Consider the following 24,027-nt stretch of genomic DNA (forward strand, 5'->3'; position numbering starts at 1 on the left):
TTTGAAGAAGATTCAGGTTTCATTTGTAACAGGTAAGAGAAGATTAAAGATACAGCCAGGAAGTGAAGTGAGAATGAACACATGTTACGGTATAGAACCAAGGGCTTTAGCCCCATCTTTGCTAATCACCAATAAATGGGTTGGCCCCTTCTGAATGTTTGTCTAGTTCAACATGTTCTATGTATCCTAACATTAAACTGTTAGAGGACCAGAACCGGAATCTATTCCTTTATTCAACTTGCTGCTGGTGATGTCCACGGGGACACAAGCCCTAGGCAAATGACTGCCTAGAAGGTGTTTTCTCTAACAGCACTTCTCTGGGATTCAGTAAAATTAAAAACGTTTTTGTCCTTTTGTATTTCTTTCTCTCTCTCTCTCTCTCCCCCTCCCTTCCTCTCCTTCCCCTCCACCCCCATTTGTCTTTTGTTACCAGATTGCAAACAATTGTTTTACTACGGCACAGCTGTCAGCTCCTCGCTCCTATCCCCCTTGTGAAGTAAGGTATTTCTTCTGTAGGGACCTTTGCTGCCCCATAACTGAGATCCAGGGAAGGAGAAAGACAGACTCATGAAGGAAGTGTGTGGGACAGAGCAGTTGGGGTGACTGTGGGGATACCTGCTCAGTCCCCCCCTCACCTCTCACCTACACTTACTTTCAGCCCCTCCCACGTGAACAGGCACGTGCGCACACACACGCACACACACACACACACACACACACACCCTGCTCAGTGGGGAGCCTGCTTCTCTCTCTCCCTCTGCCCTTCCCCATCACTCATACTCTCTCTCTCTCTCTCTGTCTCAAATAAATAAAATCTTTTTAAAATTTTTTAAAAATAAAACTTATCTGCTCTACATTATGTTTACCAAATAAAAACAAGCAGCTGCTAAGGTGTCATGAAGTTATATGTGCAATAAGAACTTGAAAAAAATCAGGCACATAAAATTTTTAAAAAGGAAGGAAAAGAAAAAGTCAGGCAAAAAGAAGGAGTATAGTGAGTAAAGGCTTTCGTTGGGTATAAGACATGATTTATAGTAAGCATAATGCAAAGAATTTTATTTAAAAAAAAAGCAGGGAAGACTATTTTGAGAAAATAACCTACACCTTTTCTAAAATACCTAATCTGGAACATTTCTAATCATAAGCTTTAAAATACAAGGAAGACATAACTGTGTTTGGTTAAGCTATACTATATATAGATACATATATATATATTTATATAGTTTCATATCTTATAGGTTTACATTTTATATATTCATATTTATGTAATCTTTTCATTATTTTCACACCTTCAAAGGTAGATTTTGAATATTGGAACATCTGCTGTGGTTCCAAAGAAATATTCCTAAAACCTGATGTCTGGGGGAAATAACATGGCGCCCCGCCTCTATGGGATGAGCCCCAAGGGTGCCATTATTGCCTAATTGTTACCAATCAGATAGCACATTTCTAGGAGTCTTTGAAGTACAATGCTGATGAAGATATTGAAAAGTCCAAAGAAATTTAAGTTAGAGTCCCGGCCTTTCGGGATCTAAGAATTGAGCTAATAAGGAAGTAAGACAGGTTGCAAATTACCTTACAATTAAAGGTGCTTGGGCAGGTTCTGCTCTTTACCACCTCAACATTCTCGTCATTGAATTTTTCACAAGTATTCATTAACCAAATATGGATTGAGTGAATAAATATTTATTTGCTGACCACACATCTATCCCCATGTGCTTCTTAGGGGTTCCAAGGTGAATTCGATGTGAATCCTGCCCATATAGAGTCTAACAAGAGACATGAGACCTATAAAGTTAATTGTAGTTGGGGAGATGAAAAGAGCCATGAAAAAGGCATAGGTAAAATTCTCTAAGACTCACAGAAGAAATAACTAATTTCTACTTGAAGAAAACAGGAACGTCATCTTTCTTAGAGCTTGAAGTATGTAAGATTTGGCTATAGAAAGATGGAGGAAAATGTCTTTCCGGTTAGAAGCAAATACGCTTGTGTGGAAAGGTGTGACGTATACAGTGGATACAACAAGCTTGACGAGAACAAGATAGATGAAGGGGCTTCCTGGGGGAAACACTTGCAAAAATATTTTGAGGGCTAACTGAAGAAATATGACATTTGCCTTTAGAGAGTGCATTTTACGTTTTATAGGTGCCAGGAAGTCATTTGGAGTTTCTAAGAAGGAAGATGACATGTTCAGAGCTATGTCTCAGGAACATTAAACCTGATAACTCTGTGAGGTCTAACCGTCCCCTGTATAACTCAGAGTCGTTATATCCAAAACTTTCTCAGATCTACCGAAAGCCTGTATCAATGAATCAGCTTAAAAGCAAAGGCTACAATTTTATGTTTTGGTTGTTCTTATATGGATCTGGTCACGACTTTTATATTTTCATAGCTCTTCCCCTTTTTTTTTTCCCTTTTTTCTTTTTTCTTTTTTTCCTTTTTTTTTTTTTTTTTTTTTTTTGGTAGGGGAGGGACCGAGGAAGCAGGAGAGAGAGAATCTTAAGCAGGCTCCACACCCAGCACAGAGCTGGTTGCGGGGCTCCATCTCACAGCCCTGAGATCAGGACGGGAGGGAAAATCAGGAGTCAGACAGTTAACCGACTGAGTCACCCAGGCGCCCCTCCTTGTGTCCATTTTGAACCCAGGTCCTGAAATTTTCCCTGGATACTCAATTTTTCGTCCTGTGAGGACTTAAAAGAGAATTTTCTATTTTCAGTACCACTAACGGTTAACCCTTTTCTCAAGCAAACATTGTGATCTTAAAAACATCCCAAATCACGTAACTGATCATGTTTCCCTTTTTGTGTTGGCAACTGGATAAATAATTTAGAGCCAGATTTGTATCCTACTTAAAAAATGTACAGAACTGTGCAGCAGGCATTGTGTCCACTCGCTTTGGATCTGGCTTTACCTTATCTTTCCCACTTTATTTTCTTGTATTCTCTCTTTCTTCCTTTCTGTCTGTGTTTTAATTTTCTTTTATCTTGTTATATTTTTTAAATTTGTGCTGTCTTGAATAAGTTGGGAGAGATACATACTTCCACTACTTCTTACATCCCGTAAGCCCAAATCCCTAGAGGTAGCATGCACCTCCAAATGAATCCTCGGATTTTGCCTCTGTTTGTGGACTGCTGCAGAATTTACATTTCTGGCCGTCCACCTCCTCTCACTCAGGATCTGCATTTATTCCCTTCCCTAAAATTTTAGATTGAATCTAGCTTTCATTATCTGGATTTATTTTATAGGGAGACCTACTGATTGATTATGTAGTCAGATCAAAAGAGGTCCCAGCAGACCCAACACATTGCGCTGAAATCACCTGGATAGACAGTTGAAAAGGGCATGGATCTTTGCATGATGTCTTGTTCATTGTAAGTTCTTGACAGGTACTTGCCAAATGAATGAGTGAACCTAGAGAAAGCCACCATAGTACTAATCATTTTTGAAAGCTTAAAGGGAAGTTTCTTCTCACTGTTTAAGAATAAGAATCTTTTTTTAAAAGATACATTTATTGGGGCATCTGGGAGGCTCAGTCGTTGAGCGTCTGCCTTCGGCTCAGGTCATGATCCCAGGGTCCTGGGATCGAGCCCCGCATCGGGCTCCCTGCTCTGCGGGAGGCCGGCTTCTCCGTCTCCCACTCCCCCTGCTTGTGTTCCCTCTCTCGCTGTCTCTCTCTGTCAAATAAATAAAATCTTTAAAAAGAGAACCCCACACACATTAGCCACCAGTGAGATTAGCTGTGTTCTTACTTAAAAAAAAAAAACAAAAAAACACAAAAAACTGTATGGGTAGATTAGCCCTCTCGTTAAAGGGTACCTTCAATTTAACTGAGATGTAGATACTCTTTTAATTTTTCATGAGCACTAAAGCAATGGACCAAGCAAGATTTCTATTGTTTCTACTATAAGAATTCTCAAGAACAGAGACTGTGCAAGAAAGTAACTTTATTTCATATATTTAGGTGTTGTTTCTGTCCCTCATTTCAAGAGTAAGAAATTATTAGTTAAGTGATATTATATGGATTGTTAGAGACCATTAGAAATACACGCAGTAATTACCGGTATTATGTGCTATGGGAGGAGTTATTTTAATTATTGTACCCTGTAAAGAAACCTCTTTACAGATAATATATGTTCAAGCTATTACATATCAAGTATTCATTTCATGCAGTCAGAATTACAGTGTTAGACTCTATTTGGCATAACAATTACTGCTGGAGTTCACACTGCAGATAAAAGATAGTCCCTGTGTTTCCTATTCTCTTTTAATACGTGCATTTATATTAATAGCATGATTTAATACATCACTTTAAAATTATATTGCACTTTGAACTGCATTTAGTCAAAAATTGACATTTTCTATGTGTGGAACCATAATAAGTTTAGCATTAAATTAGGGAGTCATCTGTTTGTTAAAATGTGGTATTTGTGAATTCTGGCATGTCCAAAGGCAGATAATGAGATTGAAAAGTCAGTCTCATGTTAACATTGATTTGTAAATTTTAACTTATGACTTATTAAGTTTTAAGGAATTTTTCCATGGTTATAACCTAGCATCGTGTTTATATTTTGAAGTTGCTGGATCCCTTACAATTGTGGTTTAGAGCAAAATATTTGTACCACTTGACACAATGGCATGAGTCACTCTGGTCACCTATGACTTACTCCAAAATGTAGTCATATTGCATACTGTGAAATTGGAAAATCTGTTCTGTGTGTGTTCTAATGGATGTAACGGTCATTAGGTATATGAGCCTTCTGACGTCGTAATCAGATGTGATTCAGTCTGTTAAATATCCATGAAACAACATCTGCTTCACAGAGTGACCTTCTGCTAAAGAATACTTAGTGTCTATTAGTGGATCATAATGCAGATCTGCCTTATTTGAAATGCACTAAACTAGAGTAGTCTACTGCTGTTTGGCAACTAGCTTGTAATAATTTATTGCAGTTAAATAAAGCTTAAAAAACTCCATTAAATAATTATAGGGATTATATGCATTTCGAAAACCTTTGTGTTCAACTGAAATTACCCATTTAATTTCAGGGTTGGTTTGTTAAAAAAAAGCTGAAGTCTAAAGGCACATGAGGGAAGCTGTCAGATACTGTTTTCTGTAGGTGTTAATAAAACCAGTTGAAAAAAATCTGAAACAAATTAAAACCAAAATCAATTTTACCATCTGTTGTATATTAATTAGTACTTCATGTATCAAGGGTAAACTTGCTCTTAGAGAATGTCACTGAACACCCGCTTAATAGAATAATATGCAGATTTATTAGGTTATGGATTTAAATGCAGGTTTTAATTCTAATTCATCTGCAGTGGATCCCCCAAGAAATTGGTGGTGTGTGTAGCTACATATGTACATATACATATATCAGTATATATAATGAGTTTCCTTTTCTTTTTTCAGAGCAACCTGCAAACAACCAAGGCCAGCCCACTCTGCAGCCTTTGCCACCACCCCATAAACAGCACCCCGCACAACACCATCCGTCCATCACTTCTCTCAACAGAAACTCCCTGACCAATAGAAGGAACCAGAGTCCGGCCCCGCCGGCTGCTTTGCCCGCCGAGCTGCAAACCACACCCGAGTCCGTCCAGCTGCAGGACAGCTGGGTCCTTGGCAGTAATGTACCACTGGAAAGCAGGTAACTCCTCTGTGGGAGACTCTCAGATCATCTGCTTGCTAGGGCTGCACAATGAATCTGCTTGGAGAATGGGTATCCGAGCATAGTCAACAGACCATGTTGTTTTAACGTCAAACATTGAAAAATGCACTAGTCTTACCCTTTTCTTGCTAAGAAATTTAGTGTACTTATATACTCTATGTTTTGTCTTCTCTGAGAACAGCTCCAAGTTATGGGTAATTTTTTAGTTGCTGGGCCCGTGGACGTTCTCGTCCTTTCCACACATTGTGTAGGCTACAAGAGACGAGAATCAATGCCTTCAGTGGAACTCTTCCTTACTATTGTTTTTCTTTTCCTCATTTACAAATTATCAGGCATGTCGAGAAAAAGATGGAGATGTAGGATGTGATTCTGCGTCCCCTGTGTAGCTTGAGTCAATGAACACGTTTAGCAGAGACTTGGTTCTAGACATCCCTCCTTTCCCAGGATACGTTGTGTTCATTACATCATAAAATCATAGTGGATTCCTAAGTAAGAGAGTGAAGCACAAGTCAGATGACCATTTGTGAAGGATATTTCAGTTTCCTGCCATAGAAAGGAGATGGGACCTACTCTCTAAAATTCCAACATTATTTCCTAAGACATCCCACTTGTTCTTAGACAGTAATATTAGACGGTAATATTCTTCCTTATGATGAACTGAGATACCTAACTCCTGAACTCCCATCCTCTGTTGTAAACCGTGCGACAGATAATCTGTCACGATACAAAGTCATTTTGCCCCATTTCTGTATGAGGACCCATGAGCTTCTCTCAGTCTTGTATTCCAGAGGCTTTCCCAGCTTAGTGTCCTTTCTCCCAGGTGTGTTTCAGTGAGGTTCTTAATTTAAGACTTCTAACACGGGTTGGCCCGCAGGGAGCAAACTGCTCAGACGAAAGTGTAGATCAGGAAGAGCTGTTTTGAGTTAATCCGTTGCATTTGTAAATATCTCCAGGCACAAAAATTTTACCTTCTTTCTTCGGACAGAACCTTGACAATGTCTTCTTTATACCATGTACTGCACAAGCCAAGGATGGTGTCCTTCCTCACCGGCTTTCTGTTCACAGCTTTGTGACAAAGTCCCCCCAACATTCCTGTCAGTGTTTATTTCTCTTCTGCCCTAGGCTTCCAGTTGGCTCAGAGAAAAAGAATCATCACCACATAAAATCCAGACAATAGAGGATTCTGGACCCCGGGGAGAGTATCCCCGCCAGAATGCCCTGTCCCGTAGAGCGCCTGGCTAATGTCAGCATTAAATGAGTTTATATGATGAAGAAACAGGTTTCACAACAAATAAATTGTAATTTTTTTTTTTGCCATTAAATGCATGATCTAAACCAGTTCTGCCCTGAGGATGAGCTAGCAGGAGGTCCTCACAGTTAGTTATCAACAATAAAGATCTTTTTCTTTTCTTTTACTCTTGACCTAAGTAAGAACATGGTTCTGAGGAACTCGTCTTTTTTATCTGTAGTGTCAGCCAAGACTAGTTGGCCTTTATTGTTTATTTTGTATTATTGAACACTTGTCTGGGAGCGATTAGAAAGAGAAAGTACAGAAGAGAAGTAGGCAAACAGATTTCTTCACTTAAGACAAAAAGTCATGTCTACAGATCTTTTTTTTTCCTGAGGTTATTAGCACAGAACTAAATTTACCCAGTGTAATTAATTAGCACACACTGAGCAACTCATCAACGCCGATTCACTATTGTCTTTTGGAAGAATTTTATTAGGAAAAAAGTAATTTTCCAGTTGAGTCATCAAATTGAATATGGATAATTGCGTTGTAGTTGACAATAATTGTTTTGACAAATATGTGTGAAATATGTCAAGTTCAGTCAGCAGAAACGTGTTTCATTTTAGGGATGTTGTATCGTTCAGGAGCCTCAAAAACTGGGTCAGTAGAAGCGTTGATATTCCTTGAATCCATGTCTTCTAGTGGAGATATTTGGAATCATTTGGGAGGAAGATAAGGTGTGTTCTTGTTATTCCTCATATTGTACTAATGAATCTTGGTTGGTGGGACATGAGGAGAGAAAGTAGTGGTTTAGAGGACAACCCGTTCTACCCATTTGTGTAGTTGTAGCTGATTTCTCTGTATTCAGACCGTGTAAGAAATCACTCTCCGGGTGATCTGAAAGCAATACCATTTGAAATTCCATTTCAAAGCGATGCCGTCAGTGAACCATCCATGGAATTATATTGTATAGTTTTATGAACTGACATGGGAAGGAAGATCTTCCGGTTGCTATTATCTCACGAACGTGTAGATGAAGAATAATGAATACAAAAAAATGTAAAAACTTTCCGTCGTCTAGTTGTGTTGTCTTCTCGTTTTCAGGTGTCCACCTCTTAGAATATTGCCAGTCAAAAGAAAATGGTATTTCAGCTTACCACATACTCAGTGTATCCACCTCAGCAGCGATGTGAAAATCTCACACTGTACTAACAGAGTACTACTGTGGTTTCTTTAATAGTCTCACTTGGTTGGAACTCTTGAGGTGAAGAACCAGTCTTATTTATCATTGATTTTTCCTCTTTTAGTTAAGGTTCCCTATTGAGTATGATTCTCAGGCTCCATTTCAGCTGTATTAACAACTTCATCCAGGCATGTGTCTGCCCTTGACTAGTCTTTTAATCCAGGGCACAGTTTCGTCTTTGGCAATTATTTCTATTTACACGTATACTCATTTTACGGATTCTCACTTTTCTGAAACTGTCGTTTAAAGGGTGTAAGTTATGAAGCATGGCATTCCATTCTGTGTGTGTAAGATTCTGCAGGCTTTCTTTGTCCCCAGCCCTTTTCTCCTCCCAGCATATATTATTGATCATGGCTGCTAGCAGACTGGCACGTAATAATCCACGAAACTCTTGGTAAATCGTAGACTTCATCTATGCGAATTGGTGGAGAAAGCATCAAAGATTTTCCACCTTGCCCTGTTTCAGTGCAGTTTCTAGTCTGATTTATTAAAGGCATTTATTTTTTCACCAGCAGTTTCTTGCTTCCATACCAATGTTTATTTCCTTTCCCTGATGAATTTAACATTTGTTGCTGCTGGAGACAGTCGATATGATTGTGTACCATACATTTCTACTCAGTAAATAGAGCCGTTCTGGTCTATAATCTCTAGTGAGTTTCAGGTCTCCTAGAGTCACATCCAGACCCGGACAAGCATTTGCAGTTTACAAGCATTTCCTTATTATCTTATCATCTCCAATAAATAATAGCACCCACATATACTACCAATCCTTGCTTAGAATTTTTCCTTCCAGATTCCTTTTCTTGGCACTCAATATTTCTTATGCTTTGTATGATTTAGTTTTAGGGCATTTGCTAGCCTGTAGCTCATCCTGTTTATTTTATACGGTAGCTGCTTCAGTGCATGGTAGTAGCTACTACCAGAGTACAGAGCAGCTGAGGAAAAGCTGGGACTCGACCCAGTACAGCGGCAGCCCTGAAAGGTGGGAGTACAGCAACTCTCATTGGGAGCCCTGACCTTCAGCAATTGTGAAGTTAATTGCCTGCAGGTTCTTCATTTATAGATGTGAATTAAGTAGCTTAGTAGTTACCTATTAGATGTTAACAAAATGGTTCATTTGTAGCCATTTAATAAAAGATTTATTAAAGTCTTGTTTTATTATGAAGTCTGCTTTGGCATCGATAGTTCATTAGTTATGTTCCCCTAGCTCTGTACCTTGCAGCTCAGTAATGCTTTGCTAATTATTAATGTATGAAATTGCATATTAAATTACCTCTTTATTATCGCATTTTTTATTTAAATATTGAAATGTCCTGGGCTGCTTTAATGTGAGATCAATTGCTGTGTCTTAAAAAAAAAAAAAACAAAACCTAAGCAGAATATTCTCCTTTTTCCCCCCCTCTTTTAATCTTCACTCTAAACGGTTCTAGGAGAAGGCAAGACTCCCGTACAAGCTTTGGATATCAGTCATCCTTTCCTATTAAAAACCCAGGCAGCAACCTACACGTTATGGCCTTATCATACCAGGAAAAGCTTTCCCATGTGAAAAATGGTACCATCACCTGCATGCTGGTAACCAGCGACCTTTAGCAAGATACTAAGTAGTTAGATGCTCCATAATTGCAGATATAGCTCTAAGTAAAATATCCCTGGGAAGGTAATCCACTGACTTAAGTTTATGGACTGATGCCATATCATTTTGTTAAAGATAGTTTGGGGGGGAAGGAGAATATCACAGAATATGGAAAAGAGATGCAAAAATGAAGCAAAGGTTACTGAGCACCAACCTCAAAATTGGATTTGGGCCTAGGCTAAGAAATTCTTAATTAATCTTTGAGAGTCTCACCATTCTGTTCGTTAAAAACAAACGAACAACAACAAACCCTGTAAACCTATCTAAAATTATATGCCAATGAATAGTAAAAAATCAATTGGATTCTAGATCTCTTGAAATATTTCACCTTCAATAACTTACAGTATTTCTTAAAAGTCCTGTAAAAAGGACATGTGTGCATTTGTAAGACTAATAGGAAGAAGGGGCGCCTGAGAGGCTCAGTTGGTTAAGCATCTGCCTTCGGCTCAGGTCATGATCCCAGGGTCCAGGGATCAAGTCCTGCACTGAGCACCTTGGTCAGCGGGAAGCCCACTTCTCCCTCTGCGTGCCACTCCCCCTGCTGGTGCTCTCTCTCTCTTTCTGACAAATAAATAAATAAAATCCTTAAAAAATGTTAAAACAATAAAAAAATTTAAAAAAAGAAAGGGTTATAAGAACAATTGCACTGGAACTCTTACAGGTGTAAACTGAGTCTGTCCTGGACACAGAGAGACATATTTCTACCCAACTAAGTTTTAGTCCCACAAATAAAGTTACATATTAAGCCCATATTATCTTATGTCTAAGATAAATAAGAAAAAGAAACCAAGTGAGAGAGGAAGTAGAAAAGCAGCCATTGGTTGGAATATAGCCATTGGTTGACTCTCAACTTGAACTTTCCTACTTTCTATGCCAACTTGTAGCAAATATTTAACCCTTTGTCAGGGAAAAGCTTCTTCAGAGAAAAGGCTTCTGTTTTTCTCTAAATATGTAGTTCTTAAAATAATACATAAAATATTTGTTTTTATTTTCTTCTCGCAATACCAAGAAGACAAGACGGAGCATATATTGAAGCCAACATATTGAGTGAAAATTTTTTTTTTTAAATTTTTGATGTAGTGTTCCATGATTCATTGTTTGTGCATAAAACCCAGTGCTCCACGCAGAACATGCCCTCTTTAATACCCATCACCAGGCTAACCCATCCCCCCACCCCCCTCCCCTCTAGAACCCTCAGTTTGTTTTTCAGAGTCCATCATCTCTCATGGTTTGTCTCCGCCTCCGATTTCCTCCCCTTCATTGAATGAAATTTTGTTTAAGAAGTTCAAATTTAGAATTTTAAATGTAAAATGTTAGATTTACAGGCAAATCATGTATTCACCAAAAATGTAAAACAAAGGTAAAATGTGGTCCTGAATTTACTCAAAGAAGGAACAACTGTGTGTCTCTAGCTCTCTAGCAGTGTTATAATTTTTGTTTCCAAAACTCTGCAGCTATACTGAAATAGAGACCTCATTCTTTTTTTTTTTTTAAAGATTTTATTTATTTATTGGACAGAGAGAGAGGGAACAGAAGCAGCGGGAGAAGGAGAGGGAGAAGCAGGCTTCCCGCTGAGCAGGGAGCCCGATGTGGGGCTTGATCCCAGGACCCTGAGATCATGACCTGAGCCGAAGGCAGACGCTTAACGACTGAGCCACCCAGGCGCCCCGAGACCTCATTCTAAAATAAAGTATGAGATTGAAGGTGACTACTAAAATAAGGGAAAGCAAAAGCATGATTTTTATTTATATATTTTTAAAGATTTTCTTTATTTGAGAGAGAGAGAGAGAGAGAGCGCGCACAAGCAGGGGGAGGGGCAGAGGGAGAGGGAGAAACAGATTCCCCGCCGAGCAGGGAGCCCGATGCGGGGCTCCATCCCAGTACCCTGAGATCATGACCTGAGCTGAAGGCAGACGCTTAACCGACTGCGCCACCCAGGCATCCAAAAAGCATGATTTTTAAAATGAGATTATTATTAACTAATTGTAATGCTCCTGCCTCCAGCTGCTTGTTTAGCAGGTATCATGCCAAAAATTGAAATAGAAAAGTAGGCTGTAGATTGATAGTAGCTCTAAAATGAAGGTCATTCCCGGAGTCAATATTGATATATATTCCTGAATAAAACCTAGTAGTTTTACTTTTAAATATCTTTTTTTTTCCTCAGAATGGTTTTATGGAAAAACTAATCTTGTCACAAAAACTTGGCATTGAGTGTGAAGGCTCCGCCAGTTTTGAGTGGAGCATACAGAGGTTCCTCGGGGACAGGGTAGGAGGGGGGCCCAGACATTTACAACAACAGGCATTTTCTCCTTCTCTTGCTGAGAGGTGGGCAGAAAACCGCCAGAACAGTTTCCTCAAACTCCATCCTGAAGCCTCGCTGTGTGAGAGCCAAGCACTCCGGGTTATTTATTTATTTGGGAGAGAGAGAGAGAGAGAGAGCACAAGCGGGAGGGGCAGAGGGAGAGGGAGAGAGAAACTCAAGCCGACTAAACTGAGCCCAGAGCCCAACTCAGGGTTCGATCTCATAATCCCGAGATCGTGAACGGAGCAGAAACCAAGGGTCTGACGCTTTTAACCGACTACACCACCCAGACACCCCTGCACAGACATTTTCAAATGAAGCAGGACTCCAAGAGAAGAGAAAGTTAAGAATACGTCTGTTTACGGATGGGATAGGGGACGTAATCTAATCGGTCACAGTCTTGTCCGGCTGTATCCATAAGCCCAGGTAAAAACACAGTTCAGCATCATAAATAGAGCCTGTGCTTTGCAGTTAGACCAGGGCTTTCATCCTGGATCCATCATTTGAATGATCTTTATAATCATCTACAAATTATTTCAATCTTAGGTCAATTTCCAGTGCCATAATACTACTTACTAAAAAGAGTGTTTTGACTTAAATGAAATAATGTAAGTAAAGTACCTGGCAAATGATAGGTGTTCCATTAATGTTTTTAAAATACGACCAAATAATAATAGCAACCATGGTATAGGATAAGATAACCTAATTAGTTAACAGTTGAACAAATATAAATATCATTTATCATCAAGTAGCTCTCTTCTCTCCAACGGACAAGAAAAGTATTTGTCTCAACTGGAATAGTTACAGTCTAATTTATCTTCATGGGGTACGTAGGTCAAGCCTGCAGCCACAAATTTATCGGAATAAAATCTCTTGCTTCTTTCACTATTTCTATCATTCAACAAAAAGTAAGGTGAATTTTTGCAGATAGGAAGCGCAAGTCTGCTCATTTCATTCCTGAGAAGGAAAAAAGAAATCTTTAAATTATAATGAAAGGCAACTATTCATATTCTTGAAACATTTAATTAACTAAAGTAGTAAATGTTTGGAATGAATCAGTCCAAGCCTTGATAGATGCATTGTCTCCACATCAGTCAGAAGTTAGACCTCAGTTTTACTTAAGGTATTTAAAGGTTTAGGTGTCGTTTGAGCATGATGAAGATACTGTACAATAGAGTAGGCGTATTATTTTGTTTAATTGAGGTTTCTTTATAATAGCAATTAAAACACCAAGAAAGCATGCATTAATATTCGCTATGGGCCTTAAGTGATTTTTGAAAGCATAATTCCAACAAATTGCAATTACTGTATACTCTGATAATGTTTGGTTTTGGATAACCAGCAATCTGTATAAAATATTCATACATGATAACCTTAATTTCCCTAGTACCTAGGAAAATGAATTCTTAATTAGTTCTAACACATTTCTAGTCACTTCTCTGAACATGATCAAAGTATAAGGTCATCCATGCCATTACTCTGGTCACAGCTAATGACTGATTCAGTCCTTACCTTTTTCTGAGTATGACCTATTCATTTTGAGGCACCTCTCTTCCTCTTCGTCAGCAACCGTTTTGTGAGGTTTTTTTTTTTTTAATCCTTTTACTCTTCCCTAATATTGTTTGAAAATGTTTCAATCCTCTTGTGTGCGTGCACATGCGTCTCTCTGTGTGTGTGTGTTACCTCTTCCTAAACATCACTACTACAGGGTGATTTTTATCTTTTTCCAGAATTAATTTCTGTCCAGTTCTAAAACTGTGTTTTGCTCTAAAATTTCATCCTCTGGTTACATCACCAATTAATGAACACCCTGTCAAAGGCAATTGCTTCTCGCTTCCTGTGTTTCTTCATTTTTCCCTTGACATATTTTGCCTTTTGTATTACTTTCTTCAAACCTGAGGTGAAGTCTGTTTTCTATTATTTTCTCAGAATACTTTCTCCTTAGCCTGCAAGATTACATTCTTAGACATGCAATTAACCAGCTAAGCTTAATAAATTCTATTTGATAACCCCTCTGATTCTACTGTGACCCTCTTTATGATTTCTTAGCATCTCACCTCATATTGTGAACCATTTGAAATATTACCACCAGAAGTCATCTTGTTCCAGTCACCCCCGGCACTAATATGATAGGGCGTCTTTCTGCTCATGGCAGGGGTGGAAAAAAGCATTGGTTTGGGGACAGACAAATCTGGGTTAAAATCTTAACATTCTACTAACTATGTAACCTTAGGCAGATTACTCATATATTTTTATCTCTTTTTTTCCCATAAAATGGGTTTGGTAATATTTCTCAAAGATTTTATAAGGATTTGTTGAAATGTCATTGCAAAGTATCTGGCACTTTAGTTTCTTTGCTTTTCTTTATTCTTTTCCTCTGCTATATATTTAAGAGAAAAATAATTCCGTATTTAGAAAGATGAATAATAACTTGGAAAGCACTAAAGGCTTGGCAAAGGAAAGGCAATGACAACTAACAAGAATTGGCATGTTTAGTTTTTGTGAACAATTGGATAGCCTTTTCAACTTTGGAGATAGGTATTTTTTGATTGAGAATAACCAGTATTTTTCCTGTTTAATTGGGGTGACTTCCTACAGGAGATCAACTATGAAGTAAATTTTCAAAGACAGGTTTGCTTTAGAAAAAAATAACAGGGGGCGCCTGGGTGGCTCAGTCAGTTAAGTGTCTGCCTTCAGCTCAGGTCATGATCCCAGGGTCCTGGGATCGAGCCCCGCATCGGGCTCCCTGCTCAGTGGGAAGCCTGCTTCTCCCTCTCCCACTCCCCCTGCTTGTGTTCCCTGTCTCGCTGTGTCCCTCTCTGTCAAATAAATAAATAAAACCTTAAAAAAAAATAACAGTGATCCTAAGGGATGGAAGTTATCTGAGATCATGGTGGGGTAGTGATATTTCATAAAATGGAATCATGAATGCATTCACTCATTCAGTGGGTATTTATGAACATCTTACAATGTACCAGTATGAAACACTCAGGGTTGTTGTAGAGGACCTGGAGAAGTTGTGACTGCTTTTGAGAAATATATGGACTGCATTCCAGAACAAATTCACAGTTGGAGTGAATTTTGGAGATTACCTGATCTTACCTCCTTTTAGAGCCCATTGAGATCTAGCAATCTGCCCGAGGTCACATGACTGGTCAGTGGCAGCTCTCAGCTAGATCCCAGATTCTAAATTTATTCCTTTTCTTCTTGTAGTGACTCCAGTTTTGTTAATTACATATGAAAGAAAATAAAAGCACTCAATCCCAAAGTACATGAATTTATTCAATTATTAATTGTACAGATGTAGCAATGTACTAATCTTACGCACGTTATCATATGTATATAAAATTAAAATTTGAAAGGATGAAATGAAATAAATAGCAGTTCTAAATAACTTTATTTTCTTTCAATCTGTCATTTATATTTGTTTAATAAATTATTAAATATACATTTATAAGATAATTACATATCAAATATTAATCATATGTAAACATTTTTTGACCCTAACAACTATATGAACCTCCTTTTGACAAATAAAAATTATATACATTTAGATTGCACAGTTTGATTTTTTAAGGTGTACAACATGTTCATTAAAAATATATATATAGGGCACCTGGGTGGCTCAGTCGGTTAAGCATCTGCCTTCGGCTCAGGTCATTATCTCAGGGTCCTGGAATCGAGTTCCGCATCGGGCTCCCAGCTCAGTGGGGAGCCTGCTTCTCCCTCTGCCCTTCCCCTCTGCTCATGATCTCTCTCTCTTTCTCTCTTTCTCAAAATAAATAAATAAAATCTTTAAAAATAATAAAATAAAAAAATATATATATATATACACACACACACATACTGTAAAATGGTTAATATATCCATCCCCTCCCCTGGTTAACCTTTTGCATGTGTGTGTGTGGTGAGAGCACTCAGGGTCTACTCTCAGCAAATTTCAAGTATCCAATACAATGTTACTAACTATAATCACCTGGCTGTACATCAGATCACCAGCACTTACTCATCTTATAACTAAAACTTTGTACCCTTTGACAGACATCTCCCCAATTCCCCCACCTTCCCAACCCCTTGCAACCACCATTCTGCTCTCTGGTTCTATGAGTTGGACTTTTTAAGATTCCACACAAGTGGGACCATACAGTATCTGTTGAAATTTGACTAATGCCTCTGATGTTCTAGCAAACTAATTAGAAGTTGTTACATTTGCACATCTTTAAATAAACAAGGACCAAACTCACTAACATACTGTGTTTTGCAGACTTTTAAGAAGTTTAGAAAATTAAAAATTGTAATAGATGGCAATCATTGTTCTTGGCAACAAAATAATATATTGATGGGAATATTTCCAAATGTGAGTTTTAAAAAATCCTGTCTGAACTAAAAGTTTCTTTAAAGAAGCAGTACTTCCTTCCTTGTTCTTGAATACTATTTTACAAACTTGAGGGGGCAGATTAATAATTTCCTGAAAAACAGATTCTTGGTAGCTTGCTCCTGACAGCCACTTGGAATCCCAGAAAAGGTCATCAAATTTGGACCCTTCTCCTTTTTATATATGTAATTCGCTTTTAAGGTTTATAACTCTTTTGGGTACTTTGACATGAGCGAGCTGGCTCACCTTGATGTGGTTAAAAAAAGATTTTCAGAGGAGGTGAAGATGGCAGAGGAGTAGGAGACCTGGGTTTCGTTTGGTCTCAGGAATTCAGCTGAATAGGGACCAAACCATTCTGAACACCTACGAACTCAACAGGAGATCGAAGAGGAGAATAGCAACAACTCCCTGAACAGAAAAGCGACCACTTACTGGAAGGTAGGACATGTGGAGAAGTGAATCCGAGGCGATATTCGGGAGGACAGACGGCGGGGGAGGGGGCCTCCGTCAGCAGCTTCTGGCAAGTGCTAGAGCCGCGGAGCACAAAATCGGAACTTTGAGAAGTCGGCTCCGCTGAGGGACGTCGCTCCAGTGGCTAAGCGGGGGGTGAAACCCTCGTGGGACAGTGTGGTCTCAGGACCCTTGGGGGTCACAGAAAGACCGGGGGTGCCTGAGTGAGGCAGAGCTCCCAGGGATCGGAGCGGGGAAGCCGGCTGCAGAGACGGAGCAGAGGTGCGGGCTCTCAGCTCGGGGTTGCCATAAACCGTGATCGGTGACACAGTCGGGCCACTGCTCCTCCAGCAGGGACCCAACAAGTGGCAGATCCGGGGAGACTCCCCTTCCTCCCCCGGGAGGAGCGGCGCGGGAGCGCACCGCAGGGATCTGCTGGGTTTGGAGACTCCACACGGGGTCGGGTGCCAGAGATAGAAACGCTCGGTCACAGGCCGGGTGAGCACGGAGTGCGGCCGGAGACCGGGGACACCGGAGTGACTGCTTTTCTCTGGGGGCACACTGAGGGGCGGGGCTCCGAGTTCTCAGCTCCTCCGGGTGGAGATTGGGAGGCCACCATTTTCGCCCTGGTCCTCCAAAGCTGTACCAAGAGCTTGCAGGGAACAAAAGCACCAGAGAGCAAACACGAGCAGCTTGCTTAGCCCGGACTGACAAGGGCGGGGCAATTCCGCCTCCTGCAAAGACATTTGGGAACCACGGCAACAGGCCCTCCCCCAGAAGATCAGCACGAACAGCCAGCCAAGACCAAGGTTACCAATCAAGGACAACGGGAGAACTCCAGCGCTGGGGGAATACTGCACATAGAATCCATGGCTTTTTTACCATGATTCATTAGTTTTTCAAAGTTTATTTTTTTAACTTTTTTTTTCTTTTTTTGAATTTTTCTTTTTCCCTTTTGCAACCAACATCTTATCAATGCCTTTTTTTAAAAAAAAATTTATTTTTCATTTTTTAGAGTCATATTTTATCCCTTCATAGTAGTTACCCTTATTTTTGGCATATATATATAAGTTCTCTCTTTAAAATTTTGAGATACAGTTTCTTCTAACAGATCAAAATATACCCTAAATCTCTAGTGTATGGCTTTGTTCTAGTCTCCTGCCTGATCACATTCTCTCCCTTTTCTTTTTTCTTTTATTCTTCGTTTTTTACTCTTCTTCTTTCTTTTTTCAAACAACTTCTTATCAATTCCTTTTATAAAATCTTTTATAATTTTCATCTTTACAGTCATCTTCCATCCCTTCATTGTATCAACCCTTATTTTGTACATATATAAGTCTTTCTTCCTTTAAAATATTAGGAGGCACTTTCTTCTAACAGACCAAAATACGCCAAAATCTAGTGTGTGGCACCGATCTATACACTAGTCTGATCATATTTGATCATATTCCGTTTTTTTTTTGTTTTGTTCTGTTTTTGTTTGTTTTTATCTTTTTCTTTTTCTTTTTTTTTTTTTCTCTTTCTTTCCCTTCCTTTTCCCCTGGTTTCAGGTCTTTTCTGATTTGTATAGAGTATCTTTGCTGAGGACCTTGTTAACCTGTTAGCATTCTGTTCTCCCATTTATCTATTCTCCTCTGGACAAAATGATAAGACGAAAAAAATCACCTCAGCAAAAAGAACAAGAGGCAGTACCGTCTGCCAGGGACCCACACAATACGAACATTAGTACAATGTCAGACATAGAGTTCAAAATCATCACTTTAAAGATACTAGCTGGGCTTGAAAAAAGCGTGGAAGTTATTAGAGACACCCTTTCTGGAGAAATAAAAGAACTAAAATCTGACCAAATCGAAATCAAGAAGGCTATTAATGAGGTGCAATCAAAAATGGGGGCACTAAATGCTAGGATAAATGAGGCAGAAGAGAGAATCAGCAATATAGAAGACCAAATGATGGAAAATAAAGAGGCTGAGAAAAAGAGAGAGAAACAACTACAGGATCACGAGGGCAGAATTCGAGAGATAAGCGATACGATAAGATGAAACAACATTAGAATAATTGGGATCCCCGAAGAAGAAGAAAGAGAGAGAGGGGCAGAAGGTATATTGGAGCAAATTATAGCAGAGAACTTCCCTAATGTGGGGAAGGAAACAGGCATCAAAATCCAAGAGGCACAGAGAACCCCTCTCAAAATCAATAAAAATAGGTCAACACCCTGACATCTAACAGTAAAACTTACAAGTCTCAGAGACAAAGAGAAAATCCTGAAAGCAGCTCAGGAGAAGAGATATGTAACCTACAATGGTAGAAACATTAGATTGGCAACAGACCTATCCACAGAGATCTGGCAGGCCAGAAAGGACTGGCATGATATCTTCAGAGCGCTAAACGAGAAAAATATGCAGCCAAGAATACTATATCCACCTAGTCTGTCATCGAAAATAGAAGGAGAGATAAAAAGCTTCCAGGACGAACAAAAACTAAAGGAATTTGCAAACACGAAACCAGCCCTTCAAGAAATATTGAAAGGGGTCCTCTAAGCAAAGAGAGAGCCTAAAAGCAGCATAGATCAGAAAGGAACACAGACAATATAGAGTAACAGTCACCTTACAGGCAATACAATGGCACTAAATTCATATCTTTCAGTAGTTACCCTGAATGTAAATGGGCTCAATGCCCCAATCAAAAGACACAGGCTGTCAGATTGGATTAAAAAACAAGACCCATCCATATGCTGTCTGCAGGAGACTCATTTTAGACGCAAAGACACCCCCAGATTGGAAGTGAGGGAGTGGAAAGCCATTTACCATGCTAATGGACACCAAAAGAAAGCTGGGTTGGCAATCCTTATATCAGACAAATTAGATTTTAAAACAAAGACTGTAATAAGAGATGAAGAAGGACACTATATCCTACTTAAAGGGTCTATCCAACAAGAAGATCTAACAATTGTAAATATCTATTCCCCTAACATGGGAGCAGCCAATTATATAAGGCAATTCATAACAAAAGCAAAGAAACACATTGACAATAATACAATAATAGTGGGGGACTTGAACACCCCCCTGACTGAAATGGACAGATCATCTAAGCAAAAGATCAACAAGGAAATAAAGACTTTAAATGAAACACTGGACCAAATGGACTTCACAGACATATTCAGAACATTCCATCCCAAAGTAACGGAATACATATTCTTCTCTAGTGCCCATGGAACATTCTCCAGAACTGATCACATCCTAGGTCACAAATCAGGTCTCAACCGGTACCAAAAGATTGGGATTATTCCCTGCATATTTTCAGACCACAGTGCTTTGAAACTAGAACTCAATCACAAGAGGAAAGTCGGAAAGAACTCAAATACATGGACGCTAAAGAGCATCCTACTAAAGAATGAATGGGTCAACCAGGAAATTAAAGAAGAATTTAAAAAATTCATGAAAACCAGTGAAAATGAAGACACAACACTTCAAAATCTTTGGGATACAGCAAAGGCAGTCCAGAGAGGAAAGTATATAGCAATACAAGCCTTTCTCAAGAAACAAGAAAGGTCTCAAATACACAACCTAACCCTACACCTAAAGGAGCTAAAGAAAGAACAGCAAATAAAGCCTAAACCCAGCAGGAGAAGAGAAATAATAAAGATCTGAGCAGAAATCAATGGAATAGAAACCAAAAGAAGAGTAGAACAGATCAACGAAACTAGGAGCTGGTTCTTTGAAAGAATTAACAAGATTGATAAACCCCTGGCCAGACTTATCAAAAAGAAAAGAGAAATGACCCAAATCAACAAAATCATGAATGAAAGAGGAGAGATCACAACCAACACCAAAGACATACAAACAATTATAAGAACATATTATGAGCAACTCTATGCCAGCAAATTAGATAACCTGGAAGAAATGGGTGTATTCCTAGAGATGTATCAACTACCAAAATTGGACCAGGAAGAAATAGAAAACCTGAACAGACCTATAACCACTAAGGAAATTGAAGCAGTCATCAAAAACCTCCCAACAAACAAAAGCCCAGGGCCAGATGGCTTCCCAGGGGAATTCTACCAAACATTTCAAGAAGAATTAATACCTATTCTGAAACTGTTCCAAAAAATAGAAATGGAAGGAAAACTTCCAAACTCATTTTATGAGGCCACCATTACCTTGATCCCAAAACCAGACAGAGACCCCCATCAAAAAGGAGAATTACAGACCAATATCCTTGATGAACTTGGATGCAAAAATTCTCACCAAAATACTAGCCAATAGGATCCAACAGTACATTAAAAGGATTATTCACCATGACCAAGTGGGATTTATCCCTGGGCTGCAAGGTTGGTTCAACATCCACAAATCAATCAATGTGATACAATATATTAACAAAAGAAAGAACAAGAATCATATGATCCTCTCAATAGATGCAGAAAAAGCATTTGACAAAGTACAGCATCCTTTCTTGATCAAAACTCTTCAGAGTATAGGGATAGAGGGTACATACCTCAATATCATAAAAGCCATCTATGAAAAACCTACAGCGAATATCATTCTCAATGGGGAAAAGCTGAGAGCTTTTCCCCTAAGGTCAGGAACGTGGCAGGGATGTCCACTATCACCACTGCTATTCAACATAGTATTAGAAGTCCTAGCCACAGCAATCAGACAACAAAAAGAAATCAAAGCATCCAAATCGGCAAGGAGGAAGTCAAACTCTCACTCTTTGCAGATGATATGATACTGTATGTGGAAAACCCAAAAGACTCCACCCCAAAACTGCTAGAGCTCATACAGGAATTCAGTAAAGTAGCAGGATATAAAATCAATGCACAGAAATCAGTGGCATTCCTATACACCAACAACAAGACAGAAGAGAGACAAATCAAGGAGTCGATCCCATTTACAATTGCACCCAAAACCATAAGATACCTAGGAATCAGTCTAACCAAAGACGCAAAGGATCTGTACTCAGAAAACTATAAAATACTCATGAAAGAAATTGAAGAAGACACAAAGAAATGGAAAAACGTTCCATGCTCATGGATTGGAAGAACAAACATTGTGAAGATGCCAATGCTACCTAGAGCAGTCTACACATTCAATGCAATCCCCATCAAAATACCATCCACTTTTTTCAAAGAAATGGAACAAATAATCCTAAAATTTGTATGGAACCAGAAGAGACCCCGAATAGCCAGAGGAATCTTGAAAAAGAAAAGCAAAGCTGGCGGCATCACAATTCCGGACTTCCAGCTCTATTACAAAGCTGTCATCATCAAGACAGTATGGTACTGGCACAAAAACAGACACATCGATCAATGGAACAGAATAAAGAGCCCAGAAATGGACCCTCAACTCTATGGTCAACTCATCTTTGACAAAGCAGGAAAGAATGTCCAATGGCAAAAAGACAGTCTCTCCAACAAATGGTGTTGGGAAAATTGGACAGCCACATGCAGAAGAATGAAACTGGACCATTTCCTTACACCACACACAAAAATAGACTCCAGATGGTTGAAATACCTAAACGTGAGACAGGAGTCCATCCAAATCCTAAAGGAGAACACAGGTAGCAACCTCTTCAACCTCAGCCGCAGCAACTTCTTCCTAGAAACATCGCCAAAGGCAAAGGAAGCAAGGGCAAAAATGAACTGTTGGGATTTCATCAAGATAAAAAGCTTTTGCACAGCAAAAGAAACAGTCCACAAAACCAAAAGACAACCGACAGAATGGGAGAAAATATTTGCAAATGACATATCCGATAAAGGGCTAGTATCCAAAATCTATAAAGAACTTATCAAACTCAACACCCAAAGAACAAATGATCCAATCAAGAAATGGGCAGAAGACATGAACAGACATTTTTCCAAAGAAGACATCCAAGTGGCCAACGGACACATGAAAAAGTGCTCAACATCGCTCGGCATCAGGGAAATTCAAATCAAAACCTCCATGAGATACCACCTCACACCAGTCAGAATGGCGAAAATTAACAAGTCAGGAAATGACAGATGTTGGTGGGGATGCGGAGAAAGGGAAACCCTCCTACGCTGTTGGTGGGAATGCAAGCTGGTGCAACCCTTCTGGAAAACAGGATGGAGGCTCCTCAAACAGTTGAAAATAGAGCTACCATACGATCCAGCAATTGCACTACTGGGTATTTACCCCAAAGATACAAATCTAGGGACCCGAAGGGGTACGTGCACCCCAATGTTTATAGCAGCAATGTCCACAATAGCCAAACTGTGGAAAGAGCCAAGATGTCCATCGACAGATGAATGGATAAAGAAGAAGTGGTATATATACACAATGGAATATTATGCAGCCATCAAAAGGAATGAGATCTTGCCATTTGCAACGACATGGATGGAACTGAAGGGTGTTATGCTGAGTGAAATAAGTCAGTCAGAGAAAGACATGTATCATATGACCTCACTGATATGAGGAATTCTTAATCTCAGGAAACAAACTGAGGGTTGCTGGAGTGGTGGGGGGTGGGAGGGATGGGGTGGCTGGGTGATAGACATTGGGGAGGGTATGTGCTATGGTGAGCGCTGTGAATTGTGCAAGACTGGTGAATCACAGATCTGTACCTCTGAAACAAATAATCCAATATATGTTAAGAAAAAAAGAAGAAGATAGCAGGAGGGGAAGAATGAAGGGGAGTAAGTCGGAGGGGGAGAGGAACCATGAGAGACGATGGACTCTGAAAAACAAACTGAGGGTTCTAGAGGGGAGGGGGGTGGGGGGATGGGCTAACCTGGTGATGGGTATTAAGGAGGGCACGTTCTGCGTGGAGCCCTGGGTGTTATGCACAAACAATGAATCATGGAACACTATATCAAGAACTAATGATGTAATGTATGGTGATTAACATAACAATAAAAATGGGAAGAAAAAAAAAGATTTTCAGAATCACCACACAGCTCATCCCAAAGTATTGGGATGTATTGAGTCTTGTATTTGATGAATCACACACAAGCCGCGGAAGTTAAAAGGTGAGAGCTGTTGACTCCTCAACTTGCTGAGTTCTTCCTTCTCTCAGGGAGCTCATAGACATCAGTGCCTTTCCCACAAAAGGACCGAAAACAGCCTCTACTATCGTCCCTGTATGACATATTATTAAAGCTG

General features: G+C 39.4%; 1 protein-coding gene across 3 annotated transcripts in view; it reads left to right on the forward strand.

Moving 5' to 3' along the window:
- Positions 1 to 24,027, forward strand: part of TENM3 (teneurin transmembrane protein 3) — a 1,496,942-nt gene that overhangs the window by 1,291,416 nt on the left and 181,499 nt on the right. For all 3 annotated transcript variants that reach the window (XM_073902279.1, XM_073902283.1, XM_073902281.1), the window contains one exon: positions 5,414 to 5,651. In XM_073902279.1, the coding sequence (XP_073758380.1) occupies positions 5,414 to 5,651 (238 nt within the window). The remainder of the gene's footprint in view (positions 1 to 5,413; positions 5,652 to 24,027) is intronic.

This window comes from Callorhinus ursinus, unplaced genomic scaffold, assembly GCF_003265705.2.
Source record: "Callorhinus ursinus isolate GAN/ISIS: 27379988/994484 unplaced genomic scaffold, GSC_fseal_2.0 scaffold17, whole genome shotgun sequence".
Classification (NCBI taxonomy): Eukaryota; Metazoa; Chordata; class Mammalia; order Carnivora; family Otariidae; genus Callorhinus; species Callorhinus ursinus.